The sequence below is a fragment of the Uloborus diversus genome, chromosome 6 (assembly GCF_026930045.1).
Source record: "Uloborus diversus isolate 005 chromosome 6, Udiv.v.3.1, whole genome shotgun sequence".
In the NCBI taxonomy this organism is placed as follows: Eukaryota; Metazoa; Arthropoda; class Arachnida; order Araneae; family Uloboridae; genus Uloborus; species Uloborus diversus.
In genome coordinates this window covers 164,637,065-164,660,770 of record NC_072736.1, presented here as the reverse complement: position 1 = coordinate 164,660,770, position 23,706 = coordinate 164,637,065, and the positions used below count along the sequence as shown (strand labels likewise).

At 31.2% G+C, this 23,706-nt stretch overlaps 1 protein-coding gene across 1 annotated transcript in view; it reads right to left on the bottom strand.

Moving 5' to 3' along the window:
• Positions 1 to 3,059: 3,059 nt before the first annotated feature.
• Positions 3,060 to 23,706, bottom strand: part of LOC129224556 (hyccin-like) — a 41,598-nt gene continuing 20,951 nt past the window's right edge. The window contains exons 7-12 of the mRNA XM_054859034.1: positions 23,046 to 23,167; positions 19,620 to 19,715; positions 12,837 to 12,989; positions 8,919 to 9,003; positions 7,211 to 7,364; positions 3,060 to 3,716 (exon numbers count right to left, since the gene is read on the bottom strand). Of these exons, the coding sequence (XP_054715009.1) occupies positions 3,172 to 3,716; positions 7,211 to 7,364; positions 8,919 to 9,003; positions 12,837 to 12,989; positions 19,620 to 19,715; positions 23,046 to 23,167 (1,155 nt within the window). The 3' untranslated portion in view covers positions 3,060 to 3,171. The remainder of the gene's footprint in view (positions 3,717 to 7,210; positions 7,365 to 8,918; positions 9,004 to 12,836; positions 12,990 to 19,619; positions 19,716 to 23,045; positions 23,168 to 23,706) is intronic.

Here is a 23,706-nt window from a genome sequence, read left to right as displayed (position 1 = left end):
ATAATGAAAAAGAAAATATTTCTGTGTTTTACTTCAAAAAAAAAAAAAAAAGTTGGTCATATCACAAAGTGCATTTTTAATTATTACAATTTTAGCTGTATAAACAATAGATATACAGAAAAACACTCGATTATTGGTGGTTGGATTATCCGCAGGTCCTCTAACCTTTTTTTTTTTTGGAAGCTTGTGATTGTGTTGTTGTTTGCTTTTAGATTTTGCATATATTTTTTACATTCAATGTTAGTAGTTGCAATGTTTTTAGTTCTACTTTTAGTTATAATTTGAATGAATGTGTGAGTGTCATTAATACTTTTTATCTTTTGCATACACTAAGTATCGTTTTTTACCTATTATTCGGATTATCCGCAGTTTCTCTTATTCGCGCTTACCGTGCCATCCTATTCCGCGGATAATCATGAGTTTACTGTAATAGTAAAAAATTAGGTAATAATACATAAAACATAAATAACTCAAAATATTTGCATGAGTATGACATTTTTATGCATATGCTCTTCATTTCCATAATTTTAAACTTTGGCTTTTAATCGTAATATATTCGAATATAAGGAACCATTATGGATCATAATGTGAAGAATCAACTTCCTTTAGCAATTTTCTGTACTTGAAAAGTAATGATGCGTACATGTTGCGGGCAATAACGTACGGTCACGTTCACAACATGTACAAATCATTTTTTTAATGCAAGAAACTGTTTTAGAAAGTTAATACTTTATAATATGATATCACAATTGAAAGCCGAGGTTAAAAATTCCGAACAAATAAATGCGTAAAAATGTCAAACCTATGCAGATGAATTGAGCAATTAACAAATGACAATTTCTAGACTATAAAAATACAATCATTCTGCAACACAATTATTCACCCATTTAAAAAATGAATATAACTTTTTCTCAAAATTTTCTTATCAAAAACATGTCCTTTTATCAGTACATAAAGGATTCATTGTGAAGTTGTAGAAATATTGTTAAAAAAGTATGCAATTTTTTTGGCTTCTTTTTCAATAAAATAAACATTTGAAAATTATTGGAGCTTTTTTAGAAAAAAAACCTTTTTTGAAATCATTCTATTATTCTACATCAACTCTTTGACTGTTTTTCTTAACTTAATGTAAAGTGTCATTTAGATAAAACTCATTTCCTTCTCTCTTTTTTTATGAACTTCATCATTAAATAATGCATTTAAATTTACTGTTGAAAATGTCAAGACCTTTTGACTGGAGCTAGTGTGAATCAATTTTATCTTCCCCCCTCCCCTTTTTTGAGGTAACTTAAAAATACAATTACAAAGTATACAGCAAAATGATGTTTTCGCCTGAAATTGAGGACATTAAAATAGGACCTTTTTTTAATTGCTTTATTTTCTGATGAAATTTATAAAATTGTCATTTTTAACAACAAAACTGCATGAGCAGAATGATTTTATTGTAAGTTTGTGAAATGGCAGCTCTTACAATATGGAATTTTGTGAAGTGAGCCCAATTTGAATCTGGATTGACCTCTGATTTTAATAAAATTAAAAGATGTGCTCTCTTTTCTACAATACTTTTATCCTCATTCAATAATATGCTTAAGTTTTCTATCATACTAAATTACTTTTCAAGAAATAATTAAAACATTCTAATTTATGCAACTTCTTAGAATTTCGAATTATTTCTCATAATACTGAACTAAAAACTGAGTTGCTAAAAATTATACTCAACTACCTAAAGTTTAAATGAAATCCTAAGCAATGAAATTATGAGTGTTAATTTTGCACAAAAAATTCAATTCGCAATAATACAAAGTAAGTAAAATATTTTTCAGTGTCTCTATTTTAATTGTTCATTTAAGAAAACTTAAGCACAATAACTACAAAACAATCACAACAAGGATAAGAATCTACAAGTTACAATTTAAAAATTTACACTAAAAATGTGCTTTTCAAATTTTACAAACATGGAAACTTTCAACAGGGTTGATCAGTTTAAAAAGAATGGAACTAAGATTTCCCATTCACAATGTTAAATGGTTTTGATGATTGTTACTTCTACCTATTAAATATTTTCTTCACCCTTCATGGTTTTAAAATCTAACTAATCAATGTTATCAAGTATCTTGATGATTTCCCCCGATTTGTATCGAACAACAAAATTTTTTAAATTAAATACATAATTTTCTTCATTTGAAAATGAGAACAAAAATTCAATGAACTCTTGTATTTTGATTTATAACTTTCGGACATTAATTAAATTTAAAAAAAAAAAAACAGGATATTGAGTTTATTGTTTTAACGTAGTACAAAATCAAGGAACACAAGTATAAAAATATCTACAGATATCAAAAAGACTTTGTCACGATTCTTTTGATGACTTGCTTTCGAGAAACAACACCTTTTTAAACAAATCAAAACAGTATTTGCGATTTAAAAAAAGCACTACAAGTACAAAAAGTATCACACAATCACAGTGGCGTAGCTAGACCCGACTTTCGGGGGGGGGGGGGGGTTACTTCTTATATTAATATATATATATATATATATATATTTAATATATATATATATATATATATATATATTATTATAAAATATTAATATATATATATATATATATATATATATATATATATATATATATATATATATATATATTTATGCGATTAAATATATATATATATATATATATATATATATATATATATTTAATCGCTTGGAATTTTTTCCTTTTCTTCTTTTTTTTTCTTTCTCTTCTCTCTTCTTTTTCTCTTTTTTTTTTTGAGACTAACTTTTCGGGGGGGGGGTTTGTCCCCAAAACCCCCCCTTAGCTACGCCCCTGCACAATCATGAACATGAGATACAGGTTTCTATGATTTAAAATCGAAATTCATTCATAGGACCACAAAAAAAAAACTTCATTTTATTAAAATATCAATTTGTCCAATGGATTTTTAAAAAAAAGAAAAGAAAAGCAACAACAATTTCAATAAATAAAATAAGAAATGACGATACCAACAAGCATTTAAAATTTCCAATTCATTCAACAAATTCTAACAGCATAGATTACAAAAAACAATTTGTAAAATTCATCTAATTACAGATTTGGTTCAGAGACGAATATATTTACAAATAAATTTAAAAAATAAACTCCTCAGTTTAAACTCGGAAACACAAAGTATATTACACGGCAGTTTGCATCGAGGAATTCTGCAGGCCATTAGAGGATTCGGATTTATGCAAAATAGACTTCAAAATGCAGGTGCCGTCGTTCGTGATGACCACGTCCGAGCCGGAGCTCGTGACATATTTGGCGTTGCTCAGACTATCTTTGAAGTCGAATCCATCCTCGCCTGGAATGCTACTGCTGCCCAACGGGCTTTTGGGCATCTGCAAGTCAGTCCTACAAGAATAAGAATTACGCAGAGATACCTGGTCTCCGTTGGAGAAGCCGACTTCCAGGCCCTCGTCGGCCGAGCTCAACTTGCCGTTGGTCTTTCCCTTGTCGACCGAATCGCCGTTCAGGAGATCTTTGTCTTTCTTCTTATCCTTGCCCTTTCTCAGCTGCAGTACTCCAACTTTTGTTAGCCCGGGATTGCTAGAATTGCTACTGCTTCCAGGTTTCTTGCTGCTTTTGGATGGCTGGCTTTCGTTCTCTTCGGCTTCCTCGCTGATGGCCGACAGCTGGTGGGCTTCGCTGTTTTCTCCTTCTTGAATCGGTATATCATCTACGATAATACGTAAGGAAAGTGTAAAGCTTTTTGAAATTTAAATAAAGTCTGCATGTTTGCTGACTGTACACATCAATATAAAATAATAATAATAAATTTTGGTGCAAGTTAATATTTTGGAAAACCTTGCAATATTTTTTTTTTACATTTAATTTTTTTTTTTTTTTTTACTGATTATTTGTGTTTAAGAATTTTTTTAAAATGTATTCAGGATAGCTAATTTTAAACAGATCAGTCCAAAAATGTACTAAAAAATCATGGAGGAGCAATGAAAATAGGTGAGAGAATAGAAAAGTGTCTACTGTGCATGTTTTTAAAAATTTTACTCATTTATTTATTTGCACAGAAGCTGAACAGCTTTATATACATAGAGTTCTGCATACAAAGCACCTTACCTCCGTGCACACATATGAAAGATTTACAACGTAAGACAAGGAAATAATACCCAGGGCATCAGCGGGAATCAAACCCACGACCTACGGCTTAGAAGATCAAGTTTCTATTACAGGACTGTGGGGGCCCATAAATTTGACTTATTGAATGTTTTTCGAACGAATGGAACTACAGGAGCAACCGTTAAGAAGAACCTATAAGTCAAATTTGAACTGAATTGAATCTGAACATGATAATGCATTCAAAACATTTTACTAAAACTCGTGTTACAACTTAATTTTCCATATTTTAACAAAGCGATAAAAGAGGAACCTAGAGATACTATTGCCAGCATAAAAATTATAAAATAATTTGTGCAATTTGTACTTCTAAAACATTTTTGGTGGTCCAATTTTTAATTTTCCATGGTCCAAACCTGGACCGCAGTCTTCCAGTTGTCGACCACTGTTCCGTACAGTAGGATAAATGATACAATCTTTGAGAGGTTGCAAATTACACAAGGGGAAGCAAAAGAAAACGCAAATAGACACCAATTTGCAGTTTCGTACAAATTTGTGGCATTTATGTTACTTTATTTTTTTTTTTACTTTTCAAGCACAAAAGTTCAATTCCTACAACGAGGGAGTTTTAAACATTTAGAAATTTTATTTTTCTGCATTAAAGTTGCACTACTTTTATTAAAATACAGTAGAGTCTCGAAAATCCGAGGTAATTGGGGCTCACCTCACCTCGGATTACTGAAAACTCGGATTTTTTCTGAAAAATTCTTAAAAATTAAAAATTTACACTACAGTCGAGTCCCGACTTACGCGAGGGATGTGTTCCAAGACTCCTCGCATAAGTCGAAATTTTGCGTTATGGAAAAAAATACAAATACATTTTTTTTTAAAGCATATCAAATTCTTTTAGACACTTATAAACACCCTCAAAGTGCTTTAAAGCATTCCTCAACTATGCACTACTGTTTGTTACATAAAGTACTGAATTTGTACTGGGTTATTAAAAAAAAAACTTTTTTATTCAACATTAAATACTTTAAGATGCACAAAATGAATGATCAGTGGGAGGGAAAGGCGTAAAATGAAACAACACGGTACGCACAGTATGTAGTAATAATAAAATGCTGCAGTACACTAGTAATATACAGTCATACAGTATCAATATTTATGAGTTAAAAAATGAAGATAATGATGATTATGCTCCATGATCAGATCGTTGTTCTTATCTAATACATCTTTAAATACCATTGTTTCGCCATTTCTTTCATAACGTTTCAATTTGCAGCAACAGCCCCTCTTACTGATATCTTTAACCCACAATACAAGAGCAGCTTCCAATTTCATAATATTTATTTTGCTGGACTGGCTAGCTTCAATATTGAAACTAAGTTCTGAACTTTTACGGATTTTTTTTTTTTTACTTTTAATTTACGTATGGAAGATTCACTCATACTTATTGTCACTCTACCATCAACCTTTTGTAGTTATTCAAGCATATCAAGAATCTTACCCCTTTTTTTTATTTATTTCTTTTTTTAAATTAGAAACTTTCTTTTCCTTCCCATCTTCACAAAGTTTAGATGAAGGGGCAACTAAGATGTTATTATATTTCATCAACTTTAATATTTAGAATGAAAAAAATAAATGAAAATGCTGAGAGTGGTTATTTGATGCACTAGCAACGCCATGCGCACAGGGCCGGATTTAAGGGAGGGCAGGCGGGGCTACTGCCCTGGGGCCTCTACAACAAAGGGGGCCCCACAGTAAAATTTTTACAAAATATCCTAACTTTCACGGGCCGAAAATATCGGATATATACATATGTTTCAAAATATTCGGATATATATCAAAGTATCGGATACTTTCGAAAATATGATGATCTTTTCGAACCCTGATTAGGGACCTCCACTCCATCATTGCCCCGGGGCCTCCACACTTCCAAATCCGGCCCTGCACACGTAGACTAGTTTGATGTGAGAAGTTTCAGTCAGTGATGCTTATGAGGATATAATAGCATTCAACAAAATCAATATTTAGTAGCCAATAACGAAGCCAATACTTCTTTCCAAAAAAATTCCGTGTCGTGGACGAAAAACTCGCGGTAGCTCTAAAAGTTCGTCACTCGTGAAAAATACGCGTCATAGCCTTTTCGGGTAAGTCGAATCGCGTTGTAGCGGGAGTCGATTGTATTTGGACAACATAAGGAGGAGCATTTTTTGCATCCTTGTAGAAAGAAAAGAATCTATTGTCTTCATGAAAAATGAATCACACAAATTTCGCATTTAACTGCATCTAAACAAATTTTGCGCTTAGTTTTTCTCGATATTCTTACATATTTATGTGTGCAAGGAAAGCAAAACAGGCATTTTAATTGTTCCTTTCCCATTTCCACGAGTTTTGTCATGACATCTGTAATAATGCGTCTGCGTGCATATGTATCTTGGATTACACAAAATCGGTTAGTTGTTGGAATGTTTGAATTTCTTATATGCAACTCATGTGGCGTCAAGTTGTGCACCTCTTTTCCCGATTACAGTGGGATATTCCTAAAGGGCTGTTAACATGTTCTTTTGTGGCAAATCAATGTCAATTTTAGGTTTCAGGTTGCATCTTCAAGTCATCTCTTAATCCATATCTTGTAGTCAATGAATATTTTGTGCCACCAAAGGAGTGTTGCTGAAACCAACCTCTCAATTTTTTAAAAATTTATTTACTGTACATAGTTAGTAATTTTTACAGTAGCAAAAGATTTCTATTTTCAGATTTTAATGAAAATCATTTTTTTTAGCTGCTAAAGAATTAACTTGGAATATAAATAAAGTACCTCGGGTTAAGCGGAACCATGAACTTTCGAGACTCTACTGTAATTCATTTTGCCTTGCGTTTCTGATGTAGCTTAAAGTCGTCTTCGATGACTTTGAACCAGGCTAATAGTTCATTTTAAGTGTTTCTTAATTTTGGATAGTTTGGGAGGGTTTCTTGTGTTTTATAACAAAAAATACAATAAAACTACTAAAATATCAGAGAGGCAGTTTGAAATAGACAAATTGTGGCTCCAGATTATCCTGAATGATTTTAATAAAAGGAGATTCGAAATACCTGGAAGTTTCTTTGCACGAAATGAAGCATTTGTGATAGCCCTAGAAACGGTGCTGACAGTTGTAGGAGAAAGAGCTACGCTGATGCCCATTGGGCCATCAGAAGGCTGACCCGATGGATTCTGTTTTAGTGAATTACGAACTGCATTTGTGACCTGAAAGAAGAATCAAGGCTTGGGAAAATATTTGTGGCATAAATCATAAAATATAAATAGGCTTTGAATCATCAAAGACAAAAAAAAAAAAATGCTTTTAATAGCAACACAAGAATCCCCCCCCCCCTCCTCCCGTCTTGAAAAACCCTTTTAAAACTAGCAATGACACAATTTTCAAATATATCACAATGTTAATTAGTTAGTTATTATCAGAAGCAATGTTTTAAGCAAGTAACAGCCCAATTGATTTTTCAAAACTTTATGCTTATTTTTCGACACATTTTAAAATTGAAGTATCATAGTTTTTGGCCAGGTTTGCATTTTGATGGCAAACATCACAATCCTAATCCAAGCATATGTAATAAATTATTCAAATAAAGTTTTATTTTGGGCAGATGAGAAACTTATTTTGTCAGTAGTAGAACAGTTGAAAGAAAAGAAGCTATGCATTCACTTGAGTTTATTATGCACCACCTTTCAATGTGGATCTGTTTTTGCCGGAATTTCTGTTGAAGCGGTGACCATAATAACATAAATTCTAGTCACTTTTAACAAATTTTCAGTGACACCATAATAAAGTTTTTTTTTTTATAACTAACTAGTGAACCATATGAACAGTTTAATAAGGTAAAAAATTAAAATAGAAAGCAATCAAATGAGCATATTGAGACCATTTTTTGTAATGCATAAATTACTTGTCCTCCTGCCCTAATTATCGAGATATTTGATGTTAAAGTCTGCCAAAATTTTAGAAAAGTGGCCAAATTTAAAGACTTGGCGAGATATGGAAGGTACCACAAGACTTCACTGTCTGCATGCGACAAGATATCCATCCATGAAGTGTATGAATGGTGTGTTCTGTTTTTGACCAAAACTCTCTAAATTTAGACTTTTCATAAAATTTGGGCAGACATTAAGACCTCATATTCTGATAACGGGGTCACAAGGGCAAGTAATTTATGCGTCAAGAAGCAAGGTTTACCATGTTCTTTCCAATGCTACCTATTTAGATGTTTTCCATTATTACAATATGGTTTGGTTTCTGGGTATGAATAAAGGAGCTTAAAAAACTAACATACTACATTGAAATAATTGGCATTAAGTACTTTTTTATGATCTTTGAAACTTGGAGCTACAACACTTTGAAGTAAAGAAACTGACATTTCAAAGAAACCTCTTTCTTTTTTTTTTCTGGGGGGGGGAGGGGATGTCAAAAATCAAAAATTTCTTTAAACTGAAATGCCTATAAGTTTCACTAAAACATGAACAAGTTAAAAATTAAGTAGTGTTTAAGTTCTCAAGTTAAGCATTGTTGTTTTTAGATTCTTTGTTATTAATGAATAAATGAGATGGTAAAACATTAAATCATAAACTAACATAATTTTGAATGAAAATTGATGAAATAAACACCAAACTAAGCAAGATCAGAACAAATTAATCCCAAATAAAAACATAAAAATAATATCCATTGATAAGGATTTGCAACAAATCTACCTTGTAGGTAAACTAAATCGTCATGAGTATTAAGAGGAAACTTAACAAGCAAATATTTACCAACAGAACGTCAGACATCATTTCCTGCATGGCTCTGTTATGAAGCTCCTCCAGTGTTTGTGAACCCATATCTAATCCATTAAACCTAAAAAGAAATGAGGGGATTAAATGAATGTAAAGTAATCCAAAAAAGAACTTATATAGCATGCAAATATTTGAGAAAATTTGACAAACATAGTTTGAAGTTTACTATAGGGATTCTAAGAAGCATCCCATAGCAATTATTTCCCATAATAGTAAAGATCTAGTTTATAAGTATTCTAAGTTTATAAAATTTAGAAATGCATTGAAGAAAAATGATTCAACAACAAATTACTAGAAAATGGACAATACATTCAAGGGCGCGCAATCTAAAATCTTTGGGAGGGAGGAAGTTCACAACTTGTTGAATGAAACACCGAATTTTACTGAATCATAACATATGAGCACACACAACATATTACACATATATAGGCGTCCCTCGTATAACACGGTATTTCTGCAACACGGTTTCAATATTACATGGTACCAAATTTGCAATTACAGTCGAACCTCCATATATCGAACTTCCACATACCAAAATTTTCTATGTATCGAAACCCCAGCAAATTTCTATGTTCATTACATAGAAAAATTGTTTCTATATACAGTGAAACCTGTGTAAGTTGACCACTTGCGGTGCAGTACTATGGTGGTCAACTTAGACAGGTGGTCAACTTATAGAGGGTAATAATAAAAACTTTTTTTTTTGTCATTTCTTGTCCCATTATTTATTTTTTAACTGATTGGAATACTTTAAACTCACTTTCATTGTTTAACATTACTTTAAAACAATAAGAAAAATGTTTTTAAAATATTTTTAGAGATTATTTACCAGAATGACGAGTAAAGTAATATACAAGTTTTAAATTTCTGTGAATCTATCAAAAAAAAAAAGCCTCATTGCTTATTGTTAATATCAAGTAGTTTTTATTGCTTATAAAAACTACTTGATATTAACCATTCCTAAAAATTCATGACAAGTGATAAATGACTCAAATTCTTCATTTGATTTTTTCTTGTACATTTGTAACCATGGTAATCTACTTTTCAACAAAATAACTCCTTATTGAAGTTTGGCTCATTTTCTGAGACTTAACAGTAGCCCAATGTTTTTCGATGGAAACATAAATATTCATAGGTTTTTCTAAAATGTCTGGTTTCTTATTTGAGGCATAACTTATAAAGCTTTTGCTTTTGCCTAGTGGTCAACTTACAGAGTGTTTTTTACAGTACTCCAAACCAAAGCTGGTGTATATTAGTGGTCAAGATAGACAGGTGGTCAAGATAGAGAGGTGGTCAAGTTAGAGAGGTTTTCCTTCATTATATAAGATAGGACTAATTCCGTTCCTGACAAAAGCGGTCAACTTATACAGGTGGTCAACTTACAAAGGTGGTCAACATTACAGGTTTTACTGTATTATAAATTCCTGTATATGTTGAAAAAAATTTTGAGACATTCGTAGATTTTTTTTTTTTACATTTCAGATTATTTGTCTCATGAAAAATGAAGGTTAAGGGAGAAAATTATGTTCACTAAAGGTTGCTACGAAACTCATAAGGAATCTCGAGTTGAGGGGTGTGCAGAAAGGTCGTTAATCCGTTCTGGAGTTTTTAAATTCCCACAAGTTTATTTCAAATCTTAGTTGTAACCAGTAACACTGTAAAATCGGTTTCAAGTTATCCCTTTTGTCTGTTGATATCATTCCTAGTCTTTTTAGATTGAGTAAAAATCATTCAAGTTTAGTAGATTGATTTTTTACTTTTCTCTCGATTACATTGGCAAAACAAAAATCCCCTAATGTTGCGGATAAAGTTGAATTACCGAAAAATGAAGATGTATGAAGGCGCAAAAATATAATTTCTGTGATTCTTTAATTATTAACTTTCATTCAATCCGATGGTCGTATAAATTAGAAATTTGGTTTCATACACCAAAATTAGCTTTAATTTTAATGTTTTGGGAGATTTTTAGGATAAAATAAGATTGTTTCTATCTATCGAAATTGCTATATATCGAATTTTTTCCCGGCAATTTGCTACTTCGATATATGGAGGTCTGACTGTATTATAACACAGTTTCGATATCACACGGTACGAAACTTGAATTAAATGCTACACGGTTTTGATAAAACATGAATTTTAAAAGATGTAATTTCATTTTTGTTTAATACACTGTAAACAAATGTATGATAATAATTCTAGTAAATTTTTATTGTTCTTATGAAATTTTTCGCAAAAAATTGTCTGTCTTTGGCTCAAAAGTTTGGTTTCCCCATATATAGTATCTTTTCACTTTTAACTACTTAATTTTTCTCATCAGTGTTCTAAAAACAAAAGGATGAAATTCTTTTTGTTTCTAATGCATTGTGAGAAAATAACATTAGGATTAAACATAAGGTAAATTTGGCAAACGATAAATAAAAAATGTAGTCGAAACAAAGTACAAAATAAAATGAATAGAATAATTCTATTTTATTTCATATCTTGTTTTGTTTTGGTTGCTCAGATGAACTTTATTGCTGTAGAAAAGCTCAGGTCTTTCTTTCTGATGCATGCGTTTTGTTCTTAGTAAAGAAAGTTGATAAAGGTTTTTCTTGTCTGCGTAATAGTTTTAATTTGAGGTATATAAAATAATTAAGTTGTATTGCATATAACAACTCTTAATTTTAGATTAGTGGGCCGTTACATGTTTTGGTTGCCAGTTTTCGTTTGTATGTTCTACTGAGTCGTAATTTCAGCTGTTATAAAATTTGTACTTTAAGACTTGGTTTCGATATAACACGGTACACATTCCTTGATTAACATTATTTATGTCTCATATAACACGGTTTCGATATAACACGGAACACGGTTTTGATATAACACGAAACACAGTGACATTATTTAAGATATGTACATGAATAATTAGCTTTAAAAATGAGTAAAAAACTGTTTATAAAAAGAGTCTCATATAACACGGTTTTGATACTACATGGAATGAATCAACCGTGTTATAACGAAGGAAACCTGTACCTATCTACCTATATCTAAAGGGGAAAAAAATATTAGGAAAAATTCTTGAACAAAATGTAAAATTGCAATACTATGTCCAAATTTGCCAATTCATTAGATAAAATTTGACATGAAATGTTTGGGAGGTCACAGTATATTTTATATTCTTTTAGTTTTCAAGCACAAAGATCAGGGTTTGCTGATATATATCATGATATTCTCGATATTTATTTTTCAACTACAATATTTTCAATGCAAAAATTATATCAATCATAGTAATATTGTTCATTTATTATTAAAAATAACCAAAAAGTTATGTACTACATTTTTATGATGTATTAATACATCATTAATATAACATAGTAATATAATGTTCCTTTTTTTATATTCATAAAATTATTAGTAATGTAACAGTTTTAATTCATATTAAAAGTGCCTAATTAAATATTAAACGTTGGTCAGAAAAAAAGAAAATGTCTTATGACTGTGCACCGACTAATACATATTTTTTTTTTCTGAATAATATAACTGTGCAAAAGTAGCTAACAGAATAAAAATGAGTATAATACAGCCAATACTAAAATAAAACCATTAAAATTGATAAAAATGTAAAATGAAATATATAAATAATGAAAGAAACTTGATTTTAAGTCTACTAATGGGAAAAACAATGTAAGAAAATAAAGAGGGATTTGAGGATGCAATTACTATTTTGAAGACTTTATAGTTTGTGCTGCTTGAAAATATCGGTAATATATCAAAATATCGGATTTTTTTGAACCCTGACAAAGATACTAATTCAATTATTATTTGTTGCTTGTCATTTTCCTGCTAATTTGTGCCTAAGAACGAAAAAAAAAAATACATCATGTAGCATAGAATTTCATTGAGATCACTTTTACGTACGTTGCAAAATACACAGCATGGATTAATTCTAAAAGCAGGCCCGATGAAAGAGGTATCCTTGCTATAGGACGAGGATGAGGATTGTTATAACCACTTGTACATTCACTTCCATAGTTTGGCCTACTAGTTCTATTAAAACCTTGTTTCACAAGCCTAAAAATAAACGAAATGAATTAAAATTACGCTGAACGAAAACAAAATTTTAAACTACACTAAAATACATGAGCTGCAATAAACACTTTCAAATTCTAGATGTCATTCTTTTTAATGTTCCATTCATCAGAGGATCGTTCATTCTTTTGATCCGTTCATTCACCTGGTTCATTTGAACGACTTTGTTCATCAAAGAAGTTTCAGGTGATCTCTCTGCATGACATACTCACATACATTCAAAATGTTTCATCAGATCAGTAACATTCTTTGACTGAAAAATAACTAAAATTACCTAAAAGTAAGACAGTATGCCTATGAAAAATAAATATAAAAAACTTGATTCAGGATTAGACGTATAAAGCAATTACAGTTTATTTCGTAAGATATTTCACAGTTGCCGAATGTTATATGTTTTCCATTTCAAAAACCGCAGGTTCCATCTAACCATGTCAAAAAATTAAGTTATTATTTTTTTTCAGCTACAGCACTGAATATATACAATATGACCAATAGATCATGTATAACCAAGAAAAGAACAACAAATATATCAGTAGCTCAGCCAGAGAACTGGATAACTTAATTTAAAAAAAAAAAAACTCGCCTAAAAATATTAAGGAACTTCAAAATTATTCCACAGTACCAATGAGAACAGAAAAAAAAAATGCAACACTTTTTTACATGGGGGAAAAAATAGACAGGAATAATCCTTATTAAAAATCTCAGGATATTGAATGTAAAATAAGCAACTTAGAAGCTGCCAAGTAAGTTAAAAACAAAGCCAAATCAATGTAGATGGTAGTTGATGGGATGTTATAAAAGAAAACAAAAGGATCGCCAGAAACCTGATAAAAGCTATTTTCAGAAATAATTTTGGCGACAGAAATTGTGAGAAGAATTTTAGCAGCTGCGTGGGTTACTTCCCCCCCCCCACTTATCACTCCAGGGTCCCCTGTACCTACCACTATTTGTGGTTTATCCAGTTGCATGGGATCCTGAAGACAGCTCTGATTTTTGATCAAGATCAGAAACCGAGCAATCCCTGGTCCAGCACCCCCAGAGGTATCGTTTCACTTGGAGGATTTTGGGACCACGAGCATATTTAACATTCCCCATTAATGAAGACAGTGGATCTTCGACTGGCGAGGATTGAACCTGGGACCCTCCGATCATGAGTCCGATGCCTTACCAATCAGGACAACACTGCCCCAGGTGTGTGGGACAGGAAAATGTCCAAACATTTTGTTAGTAGCCAAACAAGTTACACAATATAATTCTACTAATGCAGGGGTCTCCAACCTTTTTCACTCGCGGGCCACATTGTAAATTTTTGGAGGCGAGGCGGGCCAGTCCAACAATATTTTAGCTCAGATGGTCTAATAAGAGCTAGCCCCTGCCCCCCCCCCCCTCATACATCGCAAATATTTAATTTTTTAAAATTAAGTGCTCAATGGTGGTTTTTGAAAATTTCTGGGCTTGCTTCTAAGTTGCTATATTTCCTTATACATATTTGCTGTTAGGAAAATTAAATTATATTTAAAGTGCTCATAAATCTCTAATAATATAACGTTGCAGAGTCTTGTAAAGTTTAGAATAGTTCAGGAAACTGAAATAAAGTATTCTTTGTCACAAAATAAAGTGAAGTTTTTTTTTTAAAAATACTCTTTATTTTTGGCACTAAATTTTTAAATTTCAAATATGTTTTCACTGCAAAAATCGCAAAAAACCTTTTAGAGGTTTTTAATTAATATCTTTGTTAATAAATGTCATCCAAAGATGAAACCTAGCTAAGAACACTCTCGATTAATTCTCCTTTCGAACAAAAAAAAGTTTCTCCAAATCGGTCCATCTGCTTAGGTGCTAGAGTGCCACAGACAGACACACAGGCAGGGCCGTAGACAGGGTGGGGACCGTCGGGACAAATCCCCCCCCCCCCCCGAAATTCTAGGACACAAACTTTTTAGTCCTTCCCTTTTTTTAGTTAGGCTTTCCATCTCCACTCAAAAAAAAAAAAAAAAAAGGAGAAGAAAGAAAGAAAAGAAACAACCAAGACTCTGAATCCTCTAATGAAAACGTTTCCCCTTCACCTTGACCTTGTTACTTCTTTCTTTCAGTCAGACCCCTTCTCTGTCCCCCCCCCTCCCCCACACAAAAAATGCGCAGTGGACAGGGGTCATTGTTTGAAATGGGGAATGTCGTAGACTGGTTCATCATCCATTTTCTCTTTCAAAAGTAGAGGGGGATTGGGGTTCCCTTCGTCCTCTGATGGACCATCAAGTTTCGTGGTGGGTTGAATGTTTCATTGATTTCACCGCTTAAACCAGGGTTGGCCGAATTGGACCCAATTGGGTTGGACCCAATGGGTTTTTTTGAAAAAACCCATTTAAAAAAACCCATTATTTAGCCCACTTTTGGGTTTTTTTAAAATTTTCTGAGAAGTTTTTTTTAAAAAAAAATAATTAATTTAAATACTTTCACAATTTAAACTACTTTTTTATTTGGTCTTCATGAGAGACAATGGACATAAAAAATGAATTTTGAACTTTATTTTTTTTATAGTATTTCTTAACTCTTAATGGCATTTAAAAAATACTTCAAATATTTTAAATATTTTAACTTTTTTCTTTAACTGGTCAATAAATAACTAAAATTATCTTGACTAAGTCCTATCACTTCTGATTTTCTCAACATTTGTAGATTGTACAAAGGAAACTACTCTAGTTAAGAGGATTTCATGTGAATTATTTTCTGCAAACCAACACGTCACAAATCTCAAATAAACAAGGTATATTTTTTAGAAATTAACAGGTTTTACAAATGGTCGGACAGAAAACGGAATAGGATGTAATGTATTTTCATTATCTTACGAAAACGTTTAATATTTGTTACTCTTTACACAGAAATAGAAAAACAGGCAACATAAAATTAAAAGAAATGTCTTGATTAAGCTGGAATTCAGTAAAAAAAGATTTAAACTACCTGAGGTTCTACAGTAGTTTTGCATAACAGAATGAAATACAATAAAGTAAAATGCAAAAAAAAAAAAATGTAATAATTAAAAACAAACGATAGATTTTATCACTCCAGAAGTAACTTTGCTTTAACTGTTGGTAATCGTGGAAACTAAAAAATCTGAAACTTCACCATTCTTGGGTTTTGTCATCTTTTATACTTTTCTTCAGAAAACGTTAAATTGTAACTAGTTTTCCAGCTTTTTTTACCCCAAGACAATTTTTGCGCTTTGTCCATATACTTACGCTACAAGGTGCTACAAGTACCACACATTTTCAATAAAAAAGACAAAAAAAAGAGAAAAAAACACACATTTCTTTTAAAAAACCCAGCTTTAGTTGGGTTTTTTTGGGTTTTATTTAAAAAAACCCAAAAAACCCTGGGTCCATGGGCTTTTTAAAAAAAAAAACCCGGGTTTTTGCCAACCCTGGCTTAAACACCCCCTAAAAATAGCTTTTTAGCATTTGGTATCATCGCTTTGTGCGTTTGGTAAATGCCGACTCTTTACTCATTGACAACATAGCTTTGCAAGCTATATTTCATTTTTTTAGGATAACGCATATATAGTTGACTACTGATAAATTTCATGTGCATACATATTTAAAAGTATTTAATCAGGTATGTAGTTGTTCTGTAGATATATTTTTTGGGGGTATTTCAAGTGTTTTTGGTGCAAGAATTATCAATATATTCATTTAAAACAAGCATTTTAAATGCAACTATAGTTTTGAGAATTCCGCATACGTTATCAATCTAACTCATGATGATTTTTTTTTTTAAATTCTTGTTGTTCGAGGTTTGAAGTTATGCACATAAATCAATCATATTCTGTTACCTTATATATATGTATATAAAAAAAAATAAAACTTTTGATTTATATTAAGTTATTAGTTCGAATCTTGTCAAACCAATATGTAAATAAAGCATATCAAATATGCTGTTTAGTGAAATGACATTCTACAAAAAGAATGAAAATGCAAAATTGCAGAAAAAAGTATTTGCATTGTTTTGTACATTTTAAATGCACCGTAAAAATGAAATTAACAGAAATAGTTTTCAGTTTTAAAAAGCGTAATTTTTATAACATTGAAAAAAAAAGTCATCCGTCAAAAGAATAAATTTGAGAAAGAACTACCGAGTCACTGAGGTAACGTCAACATCCAGAGTACAGATCCGGAGCAGTACTTTCGACAGAACATTTACGTGCCTTTTTTGGCCTATGTCAACGCTCAATTGAATGAACGCTTTTCTTAAACACGAAGAAACTCTTTCATCTCTAAACTTAATACTTCCAAAGTACTTGGTAAACACCGAGCTCGATGTGAAAATTTTTTAAATTTATTCCGAGTTCGTGGACTTAGAGAATCTTAAGGGAGAGATACAAGTTTGGCGTTCAAAGTGGGAGCTGTGTGAACCTCTCCATAAGCCTGATACTACTCTTAAAGCAATGGAAGAATGTGATGAGATGTTTTTTTTTTCCGAATGTTCACTGCTTGTTATCACTATTGGCTACATTGCCAATCACCACTGCAACTGTAGAAAGAACATTTTCTACCCTAAAACGACTGAAAACAGCTACAAGAAATGCGACAAAAGAAGAGCAATTGACGGGGCTCACTTTATTAAGTGTATTTCGGGATATTCCCGTTTGTCCCGAAAAAGTAGTAGAAAAGTTTTCGAAAAGTTCTCGTCGCATGGTTTTATAATAAGTTAATAAAAAAAGTTATTTTAAACTAATTTTTTATTACTTTTAGTTTGATTTTGCAAACCCCAAATAAAAGCAACTTTGAACCCTATTCCCCCTCCCCTGGACTACTTGTCTGAAACCAAACTTGCCTCTGACCATGTCCCCCCCCCCCCCCCAAAAAAAATTCCTGGCTACGGCCTTGCACACAGATACATAGATACACAGACAGGTCAAACTTATAACCCCCTTCCTTTGTGTGTCAGGGGTTAAAAAGGCTAATGAGTGAGTGATAAAAGACAAAATTATTGTACTACAAATTTATTTTATTGAAATAATGACCATTAGCAACTTGGAAATAAATAAGAACACAACACCTGTAAAGCTTTTAAAAAAATTAAAAAATGAGAAGATTGCATTTGTTTACCGCTTAAAATTTCAGTCCAATCAGGGACAAACTTTTAGTTCCGATCATTCAGAGTGATTTTAAATGATCGTCTGATAAAGAAGATCTATACTTAGATTCAATAAAGTTCAATTTTGAAAACGTCTGTTCACACTTGTAAGTGGATGCAAAAAGAGAAAACAAACCCCTAGCATGAATGCTAAAGTTCTTACAGTCTTTTTCTGGTAGAGAACAGTAAAATGGAGCACTTTTTCCCTGGGGCCAGAAAATGCCCAATGCCAGGGGACTAACGGGAGAATGTGGCACGAAGAAAAGAGATATGTTTGCGGAAAGAGCAAAAAGAGAGATGGGTGCTGCAAACGTAGTTAAAGGTAAAATTAAATGATTTTAAAAAAATTTAAATTAATGGTGAAAAATTTTAAATAATTACTTGTAATTAAAAATAACATCTCAATTTTACTCCAACGAGACTTGTCTCTGTTTTGAAAAAAAAGTTTGTAAGCTTCCCGCGGGCCGGTCAAAATCTGTTCCCGGCCCGCGGGCTGTAGGTTGGAGAGCCCTGTACTAATGGATATATTGGAAAATTGCAAATGAACTGCTACGATTAAAGAAAAATGATGAATAAAGCATCAAGTAGAAAAGAGTCGAACAAATATATTGTACTGCACTGAGAAAAAGGAAATTTGAGATTGATTGAGAGTTAGAAATTTGAAGATGACTGTAATTTTTTTAAAAAATGCGATTTTGTCACAAGTGCATCAATACAATGTTCCAAACTGCTCATCGTTCAATAGAACAAACATTAATTTTTTTAATGAACAAACGGATTCGTTCATTTTAAGGATTCGTTCTTTTCGACCCATTTGTTCATGAACGACACATCCCTAATATGTTTGTCTACATCTGTTATCTTGATCATGATAGGTAACATTTAAAAAAATTAATGTTTTATAGATTTTATCCAATTTTTGAAAAATTTGGAACAATTCAGTGTTCAATGATTTCTGCAGATTCATCAAATAAAACTTTTCTTTCCCAAAATCAAATCTTAGGCGAGGGTTGGTCGAAAATTTCCATTTTTGGAAATACGAAATTGAGATGATGTTGCTGTGTTTTCAACACTGTGCTAAAGGTAATTAATCATTGCTCTTTCAATAAATAAGTAATAATCATCAAAATAACTAAGCAAATTTTCACATTAAGCACAACTAGGGAAATACATTTTAAAGTATTACTTAGGGAGCTTACAAGCATAGGTAGCTACTCTTAAAAAATCAAAAAACTGAATTTTTTTTTTAAAGACATTAAATATAGTTGACACCGTTTTTGTTTATCAATAAATAAATAAATAAAACACTATTAAATACTCAATTGTTATTTAGTATTTAAGTAATTTGCAAAATAAAGAAAAATATTTGAAAAATACACTAAGTCGATCTTTAACTTTAGGTTAGAGATTACACAATAAATATAACTATAATAAAACTGAAAATTCACTTAAAAATGACATGAAAAATTAATACAGCTGTACCTGGAACACATTTTACACACAGATATATGAGAAAACGTTGACATACACCCAATATGTTGATTATATAGCCACATAAGAACAGTCATCACAAGTAACCTAAAAATATTGAACATTTAAACATTAAAATCAGATTTATATTACTGACAAAACATCAACATCTTTTACATTGAATATTACAGGGTGACGAGAAATAACTTAGACACACATAATGCATCATAACTTTAATGCGAATGAAAATATTACGACCAAACCTCAAAATTTGTATCAATACATTATTTTGACTAATATATTTACAAATTTTCGAAATGGCTTTAACCATGTCACAAAATTTTCGGCTCTGGGCCGCAATTCACTTACTGGTATTTCATTCCATTCCTTGCATAAGGATTTCTTCAGAGATGCCAATGTTTTATGAGGTTTATCACACATCCTTGTCCCCAAAACCTTCTGCATTGTTGATTGGCGTTAGGGATTGCAATACCGGACCAAAAATTCAATACCGGCATTCGGTATTTTTAAAACATACCAGAATACCGGTATTTGAAATTTCTCGAAAATTGCTTTAAAACATTTTTTCATTGTCACATTTCACAATTTTGTACAAAAATTGTATCATTATGAAAATGTATTGTGAACAAATATAAAATGAAGGAACAAATGTCATAATAAAAAATCAATACTACTAAAAAACATAATGCACCTATTGAATTGTCTCTAAGCCTGCAACTCATTTTAGTGCTCAACTTTCCTACAGTTGAAACTACTCTTTCTGAATTCACGCAGGTTCAGGGGCGTAGCTAAGGGGGGGGGTTTTGGGGACAAAACCCCCCCCCCCCCCGAAAAGTTAGTCTCAAAAAAAAAAAAAAGAGAAAGAAGAGAGAAGAGAAAGAAAAAAAAAGGAAGAAAAGGAAAAAATTCCAAGCGATTATACATACATATATATTATATATATATATATATTATATATATATATATATTATATATATATATATATTATATATATATATATATTATATATATATATATTATATATATTATATATATATATATATATATATATATATATATATATATATATAAAAGAAGTAACCCCCCCCCCCCCCGAAAGTCGGGTCTAGCTACGCCACTTGCACAGGTTGGTGGTACTGCTAACAATGCGTGATACACTTCCTCTAATTTAACTGCCTAAAAGTATTTTATCTTCAAAATAATTCGGTCTGTTGCATGTCATTTTTGGATAAACCTTTTTGTGTGTGTGTGTGTGTGTTTCTTTCGTATTGTGTGTATTTTTGTTATTTTTTTTAATTTAAAGCTGGTTGAAATTTCTTTCCTGAGAGATGATACTTTTCCAATTTCAATATCATTTTCTCTTGAACAGGAGGGGTTTGTGTTTACTTTTTATTGCCCTTTGGTTTGAAATTTACGATAAACTTGACTAAATTTGATCTTGTTGGTTTCTCTTATCCGTTTTCGCTTTCTTTTCAAAATTATAATTATGTAAATATCTGAAAATATCTTTGAATTCGTGGAACATATTTATGCTTTTCCTCTATGCAAATTTTCAAGGCAATATATAATTTCTAAATATTATCTTGCCAAGTATGAAGCCAAATAGCGAGATGGCACAACAAACCAATACTGGTACCAACAAATTACCATTTGTAATGCTAACAAGAAACAGTTTTCGTCAAAATTTAGTACAGCTGAGACAAATACTTAAGAAAAAAAATCATGAAGCATTCCTGCAATTGATGGTTTGCATAAATTGTTCATTGGTCAAAGGGGAGGGGGAGGCATTTAAAATTACACTCGAAATTAACCATCGCGGAGACAAAAGTGTGTGCTAAAACTCATAAAACTTTGGCATCCCTAAAGAAAACCTTATGCGAGGCATGGAATAAAATATTAGTAAATGAGTTAGCTGAAAATTTTGTGACACATTTAAAGCTCTGTATTGAGGTCAAAGGCAGCCACTTTGAAAATTTGTAAATATATTAGTCAAAATAATGTATTCATATAAATTTTGAAGTTTTGTCGTAATATTTTCATTAGTTCAGATATTTCTTGTCACCGTGTACTAAAAGGTCTTTGAAATAACTAATTTTTCTTATTTTCACAATGAAAAAAAAATTGGTTTTCTTTAACACAGTTATATTTCAGACACAAATCCGGTAGTGATATCTTCAGTAAAAAAAATCATTTGCATTTTTGCTGCATCCAATAAGCTCTTTTCTTCCAAACTTTTCTCACGTCACTAACTACTTAAAATTTCAAACAAACACCCAAACACATATACATATAAAATAACGTAAAGTAGCAACGTCTAAAAAGCACAAATTCTCAGATTACTGCAGGCATATGTTTCGGCGTTTCCGGGAACGACTTTTTCAATGCAAAGTGTAGTGAGCTTATGGATGAAAAGAAGCTCACTACGTTTTGCATTGAAAAAGGTGTTTCCTGAAACCCCGAAACATATGCCTGCAGTAATCTGAGAATTTGTGCTTTTTAGACGTTGTTACTTTACGTTATTTTACTGTTCAGCACAAAGGTATTTATTCATCTTACACATACATATGTACAAGCTGTCCCCTGAGAAGCATTAAGACTATCCTAATTGATAAAACATTTTGCCCATTGAATTTCGAGCTATGACAAGAAATCAAAAATCTGATTTTTAGTGCACTTTTTCAAAAAGCTATTAAAATGTGAATTGTTTACCCTTAGTCGATAGCAGTGAAAAAAAACTTCAAAATGATGCCTTACTTATGAAGTTTAATGAACTATTAAGGGAGTTATGAAAAAAAAAACCTTAAGATATGATACATATGACATGTCACTTTGAAAAGAAAAATTATTTTTTTGGTAGATTCTAATCATTTACTTCATACTGTACGACTAGTATTTAACAAGAAGCTTTGGAGACAGAAAAATAGTAACTGTGGTTGTTTGCTGAATCCAAATTCAAATTTAGCACCAAAAAAAAAAAAAAAAACACAGGGAAATTTAAGTGAATAACTGCTTGGGAATCTTTATTTAGAAGTTAAAATTAACTATCTGAAGTTGACTATTTCTCTTTTTAAAAAAAGAAAGAAAAATCTTAGGATTTTAAAAATTATTAACATTGCAAACTATTTTTTTTTCTCATGATTATAAGAAATTAATTCATGAAATAATTAAACATTGTCTAAAAGTAAAAAAATTAGTAATGAAAAACATTTTAGTTTTTTTTTTTATTATTTTTTGTACATCTGCAAAATAAGAAAATAAAGACGCATAAAACTTTAATTGGTATATTGAACAGTTGTGTTGCATTAGAATACAGTTATATAATGTTTTCCCATCACAAGAAGAGTTTTTGCTTTTTAGGTAAAATAAAATTGAAATGTTTGAAAAAAGTTAACAGATTGAAATGATTTATATACATGCCTATTGCTAGCATTAATTTTTTCTACTTCAGAGAAAGGACCAACAGTGATCATTCTGTTTTCAGCATATTCTAAAGTAGAAAGAGCACGTTCAGACAACGCAGAGTGAGATAAGCTTATAGGCTGAAATAAAAAAGAAAATCTTATTACATGAAGTATGAGATCAGAACAAATACATCATTTGAATAGTAATTTTTTTTAAAAAAGATAGGGACAAGATTCAAACTAAAACATATAGCAAAGAAAATTCCACACATTTTAAGGAAGAGAACTTCATTAAACTTAATCAGAGCTATACTGAAAAAAAATATTCTTAAAAGTGATGGGGGCACAATCTGTGCCTTGGCCAGGGTTCAATTAAGACTTTTAGAGGACTGCCACTAGAGAACGAATTAAGGAGGAAATTAGTTTCTAGTAGGGGTGCATTGGATACCATATAATGACAAATACCAAATATTTGGTTACAATTCTAACTGAATTTGGTTGAATACCAAACATTTGGCTGAACCTAATTAACTGTTTCTGTTTTTCTTTATTACCAGTTTAAAATAAAAAATGTTTATTTATTTACTTTGTGAAATGTAAATATGCATTACCATTTAACATCTTAAATTGATCTACATTTATTATAATTGTTTTTTTGTTTTTTTAAATACATAAAA